This window comes from Camelus ferus, chromosome 33 (assembly GCF_009834535.1).
Source record: "Camelus ferus isolate YT-003-E chromosome 33, BCGSAC_Cfer_1.0, whole genome shotgun sequence".
Lineage (NCBI taxonomy): Eukaryota > Metazoa > Chordata > Mammalia > Artiodactyla > Camelidae > Camelus > Camelus ferus.
Genome location: NC_045728.1, coordinates 19,789,344 through 19,801,788, shown reverse-complemented (window position 1 = coordinate 19,801,788; position 12,445 = coordinate 19,789,344). Strand labels below are relative to the sequence as shown.

Here is a 12,445-nt window from a genome sequence, read left to right as displayed (position 1 = left end):
TGGTTCTGGAAACTCATCAGGTTGGAGTACCTTTGGGCTTTTTCTTAGAGTTAGGGTTTAGAGCAACAAATCTGGGTAATGTCTTATGCCTAAAAGGTTAACTATATGGCAGTCCTAGGGAGAGGAGCTGGTGACCAGATATGGTGTTGGAGTTGCCAGAAACTCATAAAAGCTTGTGTGTTTTTCTCAATGGAAGAAACTTGTTAGATAAAAATGAGATGTTCCAAAAGATGTCCAATCTAGTAGTAAGTTTAGGGAGGACTGGAAGAAAGTGTCAGCCAGCAGTATAAGATGTCTTCTTTCTAAAATTTGTATGGTTTGTTGGCATGGTCATATGAGCAGCTCAGCTACAAGATGTACTTGGATCTTAGCGTCCCAGGACTTAGTGCAAGAAGAGACCATCACTCAACAGAGAGCTGCTCAAAGGGAACGATAATTAATGGAGAGGACCAATCTAACTGCTATAGATAAAGGTGGCTAGGTGTTCCAAGACCCAGTGTGTAATCTCTGTGCAAGCACAGGCATGGTTTAGAAAATTATTGGTGGCAGGAGGCTGGACAGCGAGGGATTCCAGAGGTGATCCAATTTAGAGTCTTGAGATCTGCCCTGAGATCATGTTACTTCTGCCAGTGGTTGGAGAAGCATTCCGTGCCTCAACTAGCAGATACACTCAATTTCCTGAATTTATCTTGCTCTCAGACCTTTGGATCTTTATTCATGCAGTTTCTTCTGCCTGGAATCTCCTCCAGCACCACCCTACCCTTCTCTTGTCAAAGAACTTATGCCATAATAACCACCTGTTTGTACATCTATCTTCTCCGCTAAATCATATACTACATGAGAATGGGGTTTGTCTATCTCATTCTCCGTTTTATCCCTAATGTCTAGTACAATACGTGACACATGGTAGTTTCACATAAGCTGAATGAATGAATAAATGAACTAAAGAAAAAGAAGCTAGGTAGACTCAAGCCCACTAGCTGGAACGTTATTTAACAATCAGGATTCAAATTTCTGGTCCCAGAGGAGAGCTAGCATCCTTTTTGGGGGTGACCTACACAGCACTTGAGTGACTAGGGACAACACTGAGGTCACACTGTGGTGATTCAGGGAACCCCAGGTCCCAGGGAAGATTATACATAAAAGGAGATTTGTAAGTGAGACTGGAATTTAACTCCAATGCCCAGGACTCCTGAACCCAGGAGAAATGGGTGTAATTACTAGCCCCAGCTAACGGTTGTCCTGTGTCTGCAAAAATGACCCAAAATGTGGTCTGCAACTGGGTCCTATCAGTAGATCCAATCTTAGGAGAAGTCAGGGAGAGAAAAGCAGGTGAGGAATGACGAGCAAAGAGAAACTGCGCAGAGAGTCACAGCTGCTCGCTTTATCTAATCAGGCTGGTGTTTCAGGATGCTAAAGAATGTGAGGATAAAGACGTGCAGTCAGATGGTTTGGAGAGCTACAGTGAAGCATGGTCTGTGTGCAGTCCCTGACGGAAGCTAAGGCGATAGTTTGTCATCCAAGCATACATCTACATACTCACATCTGGTTAGTGAAGTCTACGATCCTCAGTTCCCACGTAGGCTAAATGGCATAATGTATGGAAAGTGCCTAGTACAAGGCTTCACATGCAGTAGATTCAGTAAATGCTACCTGGCGTAAACGTTGGCACCAAGACTCAGACTTAGGTGAAGGGAACGTTGTCACTTATTTTGTCCATCCCCCTCTCCACCACCACACACACACCCTCTCAAACCAGTAAAAAGACTAGTAACCCTCTACCAAAGGGCCCTGGAGCCATGTGACCATGGCAGGCATGCCGCACACTAAATCGTTAGCAATTGCACACCCATATATGTAGCCCAACTCTGACATTAGGAACAGGACATCAAGGACCATACGCTGCTAGTCCCCAAATTTGGTGGAAGTCCATCAAAATAATGACCTTTGTTCCTTTAACTATACCAGGGTTCTTAATCTTGGCTACACATTAGAATCACCTGGAGTCCTTCCAAAAATGAATAATGCTCAGATTCAATCCCAGAACAATTAAATTGGCAACTTCTGGAAATAGGGCTCATTCATGGGTCATTTTCTAAAGATTCCAGGTGATTCTAATGTACTAAGTATACAGAGACCATGGACCAATAGTGTTGGCACCACTTAGGAGCTTGTTTAAAATGCAAGATCTCAGGCTCCAACTCAGACTGAATCAGAATTTGAACTGAATTAGAACCTGCATTTAAAAGGGAGCTCCTGGTGATTCACAGTCAGGTCAAAGTTTGATTCTCACAATATAATTATCAAAAAGACTTTTGGAAAAAATGCAGATTCTTGGGCTCTCCCCCCTATTTTTTTTTTTTTTTATTTAATCAGTCTGAGGAGGACCCAGGATAAGTATTTTGAAAAATCACCCCTGAGTATATAAACTGCGCAGCCAGGTGTCACAATGCCAAGCAGGCAATGCCTCAGCGATAGGCTAATTTCAGCAGGGAATGTCTCTGTGAGGGGTGCTATGAAAAACGAGGCTTAACAGTTCCTTTCTCTATGATTATGTCAGGATCAGCAAAAGACAAACGGATCCGTCTAGTACGGGATATGCAAGCGACATGTTTAAGAAATGTCTATTTCATGGCTCTTTTTTAAACATACATGTTATATTTTTTATTCCCTCCTTGTTAAAAACGTAATTGAGTAATGACTGGCCCAATTTGCATGATGACAATAGCCAAACTGGAACATGTTACTCTTGGGGTCATGACTCATGTTCTAGTTTTACTTGGTGACAAATGATTTTAAATATTTATATGAATGCAACAATGGAAATATTACAGAGTAAAATATACATTCTTTTATGACTCTTAATGGTCAAACACAAAACTTCAAAGAAACGTTGTGCTTTTAGTGGGCAGTTCGGTTGTGCTTCAGACGTCCTCATGAAATGGATTTATTTTCCTTCTCCCTTTGGGACTACTTCAGAGGGAAAGTTTGAGGAGCACTGAACCGATGGAATTATCTGAAATGTGACACCTGTAATTGACTTGGTTTCAAATCCTTAGCAGTTGGAGGATCTTGGCTTATCTCAAATGCCACAAATACTGTAGCATTTGTCACTTTCAATACCAGCCAAGGGTCAAATGCAGGATCACAAATAGGAGCTAAAATAAATTCTAAAAGTCATTTTTTGTGGTTGACTTAACTTTATTCACACGATAGCTAGAGGGGCTGACAAAGACTTCCTTTAACATTTCTCTCTTCTGGTAGGTTGATTTACAGTTTGGTTGCTGAGTGTGGGTTGAAGGTATGTGTGGTGAGACAGATCAGGGGCTTGTTAAAATTCTATGGCATAGTGAATCCAGTTTACTTTTACCCTTGTGGCTTGTCTAACACATTTGCAGTAAGAGTTGGGGGATAAATCTAACACTTCCTGGCAAACACTTGGCAGCCCTTGAGAGCAGCATCTTTAGAGGTCACAGGATCGATCCTGACACTGGCGGCACCTCAGATGCTGTGCGTGCAGGTCAGAAGTGCCGTGAGGTGCCGAAAAAGGCATCCCATGACAGGAGTGGGAGCTCAGGGCACACAGAAGACAGCTCTGGAGCGTTGCAGTCAATTCCAGGAGCTGTGGCATCTCAGTACTGATAGGACCTCACAAGGAGCCAAATGAGGATAACCGTGATCAGGACAACGGTGAAGTTGAGACACAGCTCCCGGGTGGATCGCTCCATTCTCAGAGGGGCTCAGTGAGAACTGAAGGCAGACTTCTGACGGCACTCCAGAGACCTCCTGTTTGTCCTTACCTCCTGACAGAAAGCAGCAAAGAAAACATAGGACATTCGTGAGCATTCTTTCCTAAAAGGAAATAGGAGCATTATGGTAGAGGAACTGTTACAGGCTGAATTGTGACCCCCTCCCCAAATTCATATGTTGAAATCTCAACCCCCAGCATCTTGGAGTGTGACTGTATTTGGAGATAGGACCTTTCAAGAGATGATTAAGTTAAAATGAGGTCATTAAAGAGGGGAGGGTACAGCTCAAGTGGTAGAGCGCACGCTTAGCATGCACAAGGCCCTGGGTTCAATCCCCAGGACCTCCATTAAAATATGATAGTCATGTGAAGACCTGGGGAGAAAACAGGCCACGTGCAGGCCCCCGAGAGAGGCATCAGGAGAAATCACTGTGCCAGCGCCTCGACCGCAGCTTTCTGGCCTCCAGACTGTCTTTGGACTAGAGCAGCTGCTCCTCCCTGGGTTTCCAGCCCCCTTGCAGATTCTCAGCTTGCCGGCCTCCACGACCCCATGAGCCAATTACATACATCACTTCCCCCCCCCCCCCCCATAGGCTCTTCTTCTCTGAAGAACCCGGACTTACACAGAGAGCCTGGATTTTTTGGCCTGATGTCAAAAGACAAACATAGCCCTGATTATTTTCTTGTGATAATTATATTGATGCTTTGTTGGGTTTTTTTGGAGGGGGAGGTAATTAGGTTTATTTGTTTACTCTTTTTTTTTTTTTTCGGAGGCGGTACTGGGGATTGAACCCAGGACCACATGCATGCTAAGCATGCGCTCCACCACTTTGAGCTCCACCCTCCCCCTGATGCTTTGATAAAATATAAACTATTAAATTTTTCTCTCTCCAATTTCTCTGTGTGTGTGTGTGTGTGTGTGCTTGCTTTGCTAAGTTGGAGTAATAGCAAGCAAGTTCACCAAAACAACAACAACAACGAAATGTCATGGCTTAATGTTGCCCTTGCTTTGAATTACATGTAGAAGCAGGGCGCCGTAGTTTTTCAGATTTCAGGCTGACCTGTCTTCGTCTAACCCTGTGCAAGCATTAAGCAGTTTCAGCAGCTGCTTGCCCTCTTAAGAGCCCTGCGTTGGGCACAGAGCCTCTGGGGTCAACCAAAAGTCCCTCACATAACAGACACTCAGTCCAAAGAACAAGTGTTAACCTCATGGGTACTTCTGTTTCAACAAGGGCCTGTGCCAGCTATTTTTAGTCAAGTCCAGGATGTGCTTATATTGTAAACACTTCAAAAAGCAAGGGTGGTATCTTTATAGTTTGCACAGAGAGTACATGCAAGAAATCACACTTTGTGAACGTGTGCGACGCAGTCGATAAGATTCTTACTTCCAGTGATGCGGCATAACTGGCGCTGTGTATAAGGTTTAAAGATAAAATTCTAGATATTGAGGACAAAAGTCTACTATGGAGTGAAAAAGTCGGGGGGGAAGAGTGTTTCGTTTATTTGCTAAGGGTGGAGGTTCAGGGGGCAAGAAGGGTTGTTCGCAAGATGGTATTTTTAACCATTTAACCTGACTGAATTATTAACTATAATTACTGTATTTGTTTTACTATTAGTGGACCAAATTACTAATTGTATAAACCAGCTGAATGATCATTTTTCAGATTATGTAATTGCCAGCATAATAGACAAGTTCAAATAAGATTGTATCCACCAGTATAGGTTGTTGAATCTTGGTTTAAAGTATGGCCAATGATAATTGATTTATGTTTCATTTTCCTTTTAATTCTCACTTCTATTCTTGCCTTCTGCATGAGGGATATGGTAAATTTCCAATGAAAATCTTTATAAAGATTTGCTTGAAGGTGAAAATAAACAGGAAAATGAAGGACAAAAGAAGTAGCGAGAATGCAAGCAGGAGCAGAGGGGAACAGGAAGATGACAGATCCAGGCGAGGAGACTGGAAGCAAAGAAATGAGAATCTAAAGCAGATTCTTCCCTATAAATTTATTAATAAAGTTAAATCCTGGTCCAAATGACAATTTGTTTGGGTAAGTTCTGAAGAAATACAGAGATATGCAAAAAATATGAGACCCTATTTATACTGATTAAAGCACTTAATTTGGGGAGGGCACAGTAACTGTCCCACCAAATCTGCTTATTTGCTTAAACTCTTGAATAAAAGAAATTATGGATAGTGGCCCAATGGGAACATACTCAGAAAATGTTGCCACAGCTTTGTTCACGTGACCTTCACAACTCCGTGACCTTCACAACTCCGGCAAGTTTTATCGTGATTTTTCTCTCTCCCAAGCTGAGAAACTGACCTACAGAGAGAGGGGGAGCTGTTTGTGTAATGACACATAGCAAGTGAGAGGCAGAGCTGAAACTGGCAGCTGAAACTGGAAATAGCTGCTGGAGTTGTGGCTACTCCGTAGGAGTGATTTCAGGAATGTGTTATTACTGCAAATACCTGCCCTGGCTAAACGAAGTTTGTGTAAATTTTCAACCTTTGGGAAAACAATTTGACATTTTTTATTAAGGTTTATAATGCTCATTCCCTTTAATCCAGCTATTTCCCTTCTACTGTAGAAACTCAAACACATATATACCAGGACACATACACGAAAATGTTCATAGCAACACTTTCACAGTATTCCCCAGCTGGAACAAACTCATACGTCCACCAAGGATAGAATGGACGTGAGTTGTGGTATATTCATATATTTGAATGCTATAGAGCAAAGAAAATACATGAACGTATATGTATATAATAAGATGGATGAATCTAACAAACACAATTATTGGGCCAAAGAGCAACTTACAAAAAAAACCCCACAGAATTTGACTCCATTTCTACAAAGCCCAAAACAGGAAACACAATCATATTGTTTAGCAATGCAGACATACATGGTAAAATTATAAAGAAAAGCATGGATAAAATTATCTCAACAATCAAGATGGTAATTACTTCTGGTGTGGCAAAAAGGGGAAGTAATCACGAATGAACTCCTGGGTGCTGGCAATGCTCTGTTTCTTGACCTGGGTGATAAGGTGTTGACTTAAAACGATTGTTCAAATGGTAAGTTTTATGCAAGTCTCCAGAATTTTTCCGATAGTCTCTGAATTGACAGGTTACCCATCACACTTATTTCCTATGATTTACCTCTTACTATTTCTTGCACTTAAATATTTGTTGTTTTAAATACTTTTTAAAATTAATAAAGCACAGAATTCAAGTGAGAATGTCTGATGAATCCAATTCATTCAATACATATGCTAACTCTAAGGGGTAGGTTTTACTTTCACATACATTTATGCCAAAATTAGGCAAAAACTCAGATTAGCTTCTATCTTCTAAAATCTTCCATTTTTCTGCTGTTAATCCACAAAGACAATTTTGGCTTCATTTTAAATCTTTTGTGAAGTCAAGATCACACCATGTGATCCAAAGTGATTGCCGTATGGTGAAATAAAAACAAAAATCCCTGAATAAATTGTTTGACTTTCTTTGAATGGAGACTTTGAAAAGATGGAAAACATACTTTCCTCTACAATGTGTGGGGGGAAAAATTTTAACAGGAAAGGAGAAAATGCATACCATGAGGTGCAGATAAAGAAAACAAGAACGAATAACATTTACTTTCTACTTTAAGAAATACTGTGTACAATAGCCAACATGTTATAATAACTGCCAATGGAATATAACCTTTAAAATCATGAATCAGTATGTTGTACACCTGTAAAATGTAATGTACATCAATTAAACTTCAATTAAAAATGAAAAAAATTGTTAAATGGTGAAAAAAAGAAATACTCTGTACAATAGGCATTGTTTGTCTCATTAAGAAATGTACATACTCCTCTGCCCTTCTCATTTGCACCTTGCACACATATGCACACTGAATGCCAGGCATAAAGATCCTGCTGTTACCTGAACAGGGTCAAGGACACACTGGGCTGCGGAAGGCTTCTCCTCTCTCTCTCCAACTTGGGCTCCAACTCCTGCTCGTCTCCCAGGCTGTCTGGACTCCTGGGCTCTGGGCAGGGCCTAAAGTAGTCCAAGGGAGGTGGCAATCACTGTGATGTCACTGATGAAACATCTCGAAGGAACAACCTCCAAGGGTTGGAGGCTATTTGTGTTTAGGGGGACAGGGAAATGTGTTGACTAAGACGGTTCCGTTGGCTGCCAATTTGTATGAACAGCCCAGGGACTTAAAGTCTTTTCTTTCCAGTTGACATTTGGTGCAATTGATGTAGGTTTTAAATTCATCTTTTACATCTTCACGAATATCTCTAACATGTGTTTAAAGCATCATAAACCAAGAGTGATAGACTAATATTAGCAAACCAGACTAATATTAGCAAACCATTGCTGCATTTGACTGCTCCCCTACTCAGCATGTGAGGGTGTAAAATGTGACTTCATTTAACCACCTGTGTTTTCAGCCTTGTGAAGCATGAAGAGTTCCCTGCCTTGCACACGTATACCCCAAAATACACACACAAGAACCAGAATGCAGCAGGCATCTTTAGCCCCTTCAAAACTGACTTTAGTCCAAGTGGTGAAAGTTATCTCCCCAGTCATCTGTTCCACATAATTTTCCAGCTAAGCTGTATGTTGCAAGTTTACAAATTAATATACAGTTTCATCTGAAACAGCTGTGGGAGCCATGGGTATGTATCTCTGTCCATGTACTAATACAGCAGTAAACTCATACAGCTGAGCTCGGTCATTTGAACAGATTGAGGGTAGCTGGAAAACTGGTCAAAACTAGTGAAAAACACGAGTTACAGAGTATATCAGAAAGAAATCAAATTGTATAACTAGCAAATATAAACAATGACTAAAACTAGACTGTTAAAATGAATTTGTAATTAACATTCCAGATGTCTGGAGGTAAACGGAGCCTCTCAAGTGTTTAACTTGAACACACACCAACTGAACATGACCCCCCCAGCAATTATGTTTGTTCATCAAATCCTTTATTAGATGATAGAACACATCTCCCCTCTGAATACCCCAGTTAGGGTCAATCAAAATAATACATTCCCAGGAGACATGAACAAAATTCCCTACAGCATTGTGTTCATAGCCAAAGCTTTCCCCATCATTCCTCATGCCCCAGAAATATTACTAAAGGAAGGACATTCCATTCCGTTTCTTCATTTTGATATAAACCCAGTGATGGGGAATCTTAATACAACAACCTATTGTCACATGTAAAAAGACATCTTGTTGAAGTGACAGGTAGTACATAGTAATTATAGTGCTGTCAAACCTTGGCAGACTCCTTGAATGTAGTCAGATTTCTGTCTTTTGTTTCCAAGCCCTTGCCATAGAGTTTCAAATGCTAGAAATGTTTTCTACTCGCTAAGCCACACCCATTCTTTTTTTTAACCACTCAAAATTATTTTTTTGTCCAGTTAAAAAGTTACATATTTATTGTAGGAAATGTAAAAATATGAAAATATAAAGAAAAATTAAATTACCTTTAATATCATCACCCAAAAAGAAACATAATTTATATTATTTTTCATTCATGTTTGAGGTTGTATAGGTACCGTTTCAAGTTTTTAAGATACTTTTGGTAAAGGAATCTGATGCTTGAAAAAAACTAGAATTTGATTCTTATAGAATTTAAATTATTCATAACCTACCATCTGTTGTGAGACAAGCATTCATTTTGCTTATGTTGGAATAGGAATTAGCTGTACGCTATTTAAAATGTTAAATACAATGGGGAAATGTTAACGTATCACAAAACAGCTCAGCAATACTGTCAGTGTAACTGAACTGGTCAATTTCAATGCAACTTAAAGGAAGAATCTTACTGCTTATTCATGAGTCAGTTGAGTTTGTCTGTTTGGTTTTCCCACTTAAGTTTTTCCAACATTATACCAGGGGCTGCTGTGCCCAGGGCTCTAGCAAATTCCCAGACAGAGACTTCAGGAGCTTCTTAACATGAGCGGTTTATCCTGGGATGTCATGAGAGCGTGGGATAACGCAGAGAACTCAGTTGTCACTAGTTTGACCTAACCCTCTCCTGAAAGACAGGCAAGTTACCCAAAGTCACTTGACTATTCTTCAAGGGCCTAAGGCAGAGTTTAACCCTGAGGATCTGTGAGCCTATTTAAAAACAACAGCAACGACACTGTTGTCTCTCATTTAAGCAGGTGGAGTAACATTTCAAACCTCTGTACTAAAGAAAAGTTCTCTCTTTAAATCAACCTGACTTTGTTCTGCTGCTATTTTCTTTTCTGTGAGCAATTCCTGTGACTTAACATCCTGTATCAACTCCCTCTCCAAGTGTTATTCCTCCCATCTGCAGGAGGACACACTAAATAATCTTTGACATTATTCCTATGCCTATAGTCTAGAAATCAGCCAAAGGCCAAAAGTGTTAAGAAAACAACACTCACATTGACCATGGTATTGAGGATCTAACTGGCATTTGTTCCCCCCACCCCACCACCATATACGTTCCTAAGTGTAAAATCAATTTTGAGCTCTTAGGCCTGATTAAGAGCCAAACTAACTTGTGTAATTTATTTCTGATTTCCATCCACCTTTTTTACGTGAGGAAGCCAGAAGTGAACACTTTGTGTCAGTCCATGAATTCGACAAGTCTCTGACACAATGGGAGACTTCAGCAAGGCCTTAATGACAGACGATAAGCTCTCAGCCCATCACGGTGATGAGTAAGATGATCATGGTACCCCTCTCACCTTCACATCTTCGCGTCCAGATGGTCATGGAGCAGCTTTCTGCTTTTCTCTTTCATTATCCCAAACACATGAGAAAGAGGAAACCATATTTCTTGAGGCTGTCTCCATGTCCTTGAAACATTAATAGTTATTATCTGTATTTTTAACTACTTGTGGCACATGTGCGATTTTTGTCTCACTAACTGAATTTTAATTTCAAAGGCAGAGATAGTTTCTTGTATTTCTTTTGTTTCTCTAACTGTGCATGAAACTGGTGAAGAATCATAATAGATGCTCTAAACTATATAACAAAGGGGCTCCATGTGAACCTCCGTCACATCACATCTCTGAGCATTCCAGGCAAACTGAGTGGGAGAGATGGAGGTCAATATCAAATCTACTCATAAAAGGACCCAGAAGCCACCTGGGAGAGAAAACTCCTCTAAAGGGAAGGACTGGAGAAGGTACACGTGGTTCAGCAACAGGGAGAATGGATGATGACGCCAATGCACAGAACAGATGCACTGTGTCAGTCTAGGTCCTTTGAGAAGCAAGATGCCAGAACGGGACTGAATGTGCAAAAGAAAAAGACGTACTGGGGGAAATGCCTGTGAGAGAAAATGTGGAGGGGGTGGGGAAACAGACAGTCATCAAACAGCAAGAGAAAGAGATAGGAAAATGGGAAGGGAGGTTGTGCGAAGCATCTTAGACTACAATTAAGTTCTAAGGAAAGTTTGCCAAGGCTGTTAGGAAACCTCAAATCAGAGCCATCTGTCAGCGATGTCCCGTGTCCCCCAGGATGAGATGACCTTTGTATTCCTCTCATGCTCAATTATTGACTGAGAGCAGCCAGGGAAGCATCGCCTCTGGGCAGGCGTGACTATGATTTCAGAGGACAGCAGCTGGGGGACATCTCAGTGATGGTGCAGTCACGTCTGAGAGGCACGGTCCGTCACCACCACACCCACATGCTACCCATCCTGCCTCCCTACAGCTTGGTGTCCGCGTCCTAGGGGAGGCGAGAGCCATGGGCACAAACTCCATAACCCTTTGAACAGTTAACTTCAACAGTGTGGAACACTGAAAGGGACCGAGACATTCTCCATCTACCTGTGCCATCTCGTGGACCTCAGTGCATCCATGGAACCAGCAATGGAATATCCTTCCAATGAAGTGTCACGGAGCCTGGCAGAAGCAGAAATACGACTCAAGACTTCCTTGCAGTTTATATTAAGCTGTGTGGCAGATGACAGCAGAGAGGAGCTTGGGCTAAAGGGCAAGAAAATGGCAGGCGCCATGTGGTCGCCGACAGTACGTGTGCACGAGCACATGTCACCCACTCCCTAAGGCTGCCAGAAATAATCGAGACAAGCGCCGCAGGGGCATGCAGCCTTGCATAATAGGTGGAAGCAAGAGCCAGAAAAATACGTATTAGTCCTGTTTACAATAACCCATTTTAAGTCCTGGATTGGTGAGGTGACACCTGTTAACATCATTTGACTTGGAACCAATTAAATTCCTCTTCTCTGGAACAAGTATATTTCTGCTCTATAATAAGATTCTGCAAACAAACAGCTTTCTCTCAGCCCATTAAAGATAGCTGCCGAAGGGGGGAAAAAAGAAATAAGAAGCAGCCAAAAATGTGTTTACTACTAGGCTAAAACCATCTGCCCTCAAAACACTCCCAGATTTCAGATGGGCTTTGTTATTTTTCTGATGGGAAATAAAAATTCAGCTGTCATTTGCCGTGCTGTTACTGAACAGTTCAGGGAGATTCTAGCCAGACACACCCACTCGAAACATTCTGTCCCTTAGTGAATTTGATCAAGGGTATTTTAGCTGAATCTTTCTTGAGAATCTGTCGGTCAGAATAACACAATTGCTGTTTTAGTAAGAATAATATGGATCAGACAAAATTGCTTCTTGTTCTCTCCGAACGAGCCCATTCGGCTTTAGCCTTTGGCTATTGGAGCAGGGAGAAGAGAGTCA

At 41.4% G+C, this 12,445-nt stretch overlaps 1 protein-coding gene across 4 annotated transcripts; it reads right to left on the bottom strand.

Annotated features, from left to right (window-relative positions):
- Positions 1–3,180: 3,180 nt before the first annotated feature.
- SLN (sarcolipin) lies at positions 3,181–11,584 on the bottom strand. 4 transcript variants are annotated; one of them, XR_001366729.2, is made up of 4 exons: positions 11,567–11,581; positions 10,478–10,526; positions 7,683–7,799; positions 3,181–3,803 (listed from the first exon to the last, which is right to left on the bottom strand). XR_001366729.2 is itself a non-coding variant. In XM_032472441.1 (3 exons), the coding sequence occupies exon 3, from the start codon at positions 3,726–3,728 to the stop codon at positions 3,633–3,635; it is 96 nt and encodes a 31-aa protein (XP_032328332.1). In that variant the 5' UTR covers positions 3,729–3,803; positions 5,966–6,075; positions 7,683–7,807; the 3' UTR covers positions 3,181–3,632. The 4 variants fall into 4 exon arrangements, 2 of the variants coding, with proteins under 2 accessions (XP_032328332.1, XP_032328331.1); XR_004316884.1 differs by lacking the exon at positions 10,478–10,526 and having other exon boundaries at positions 11,567–11,584; XM_032472441.1 differs by lacking the exons at positions 10,478–10,526; positions 11,567–11,581 and adding an exon at positions 5,966–6,075 and having other exon boundaries at positions 7,683–7,807.
- Positions 11,585–12,445: the final 861 nt, after the last annotated feature.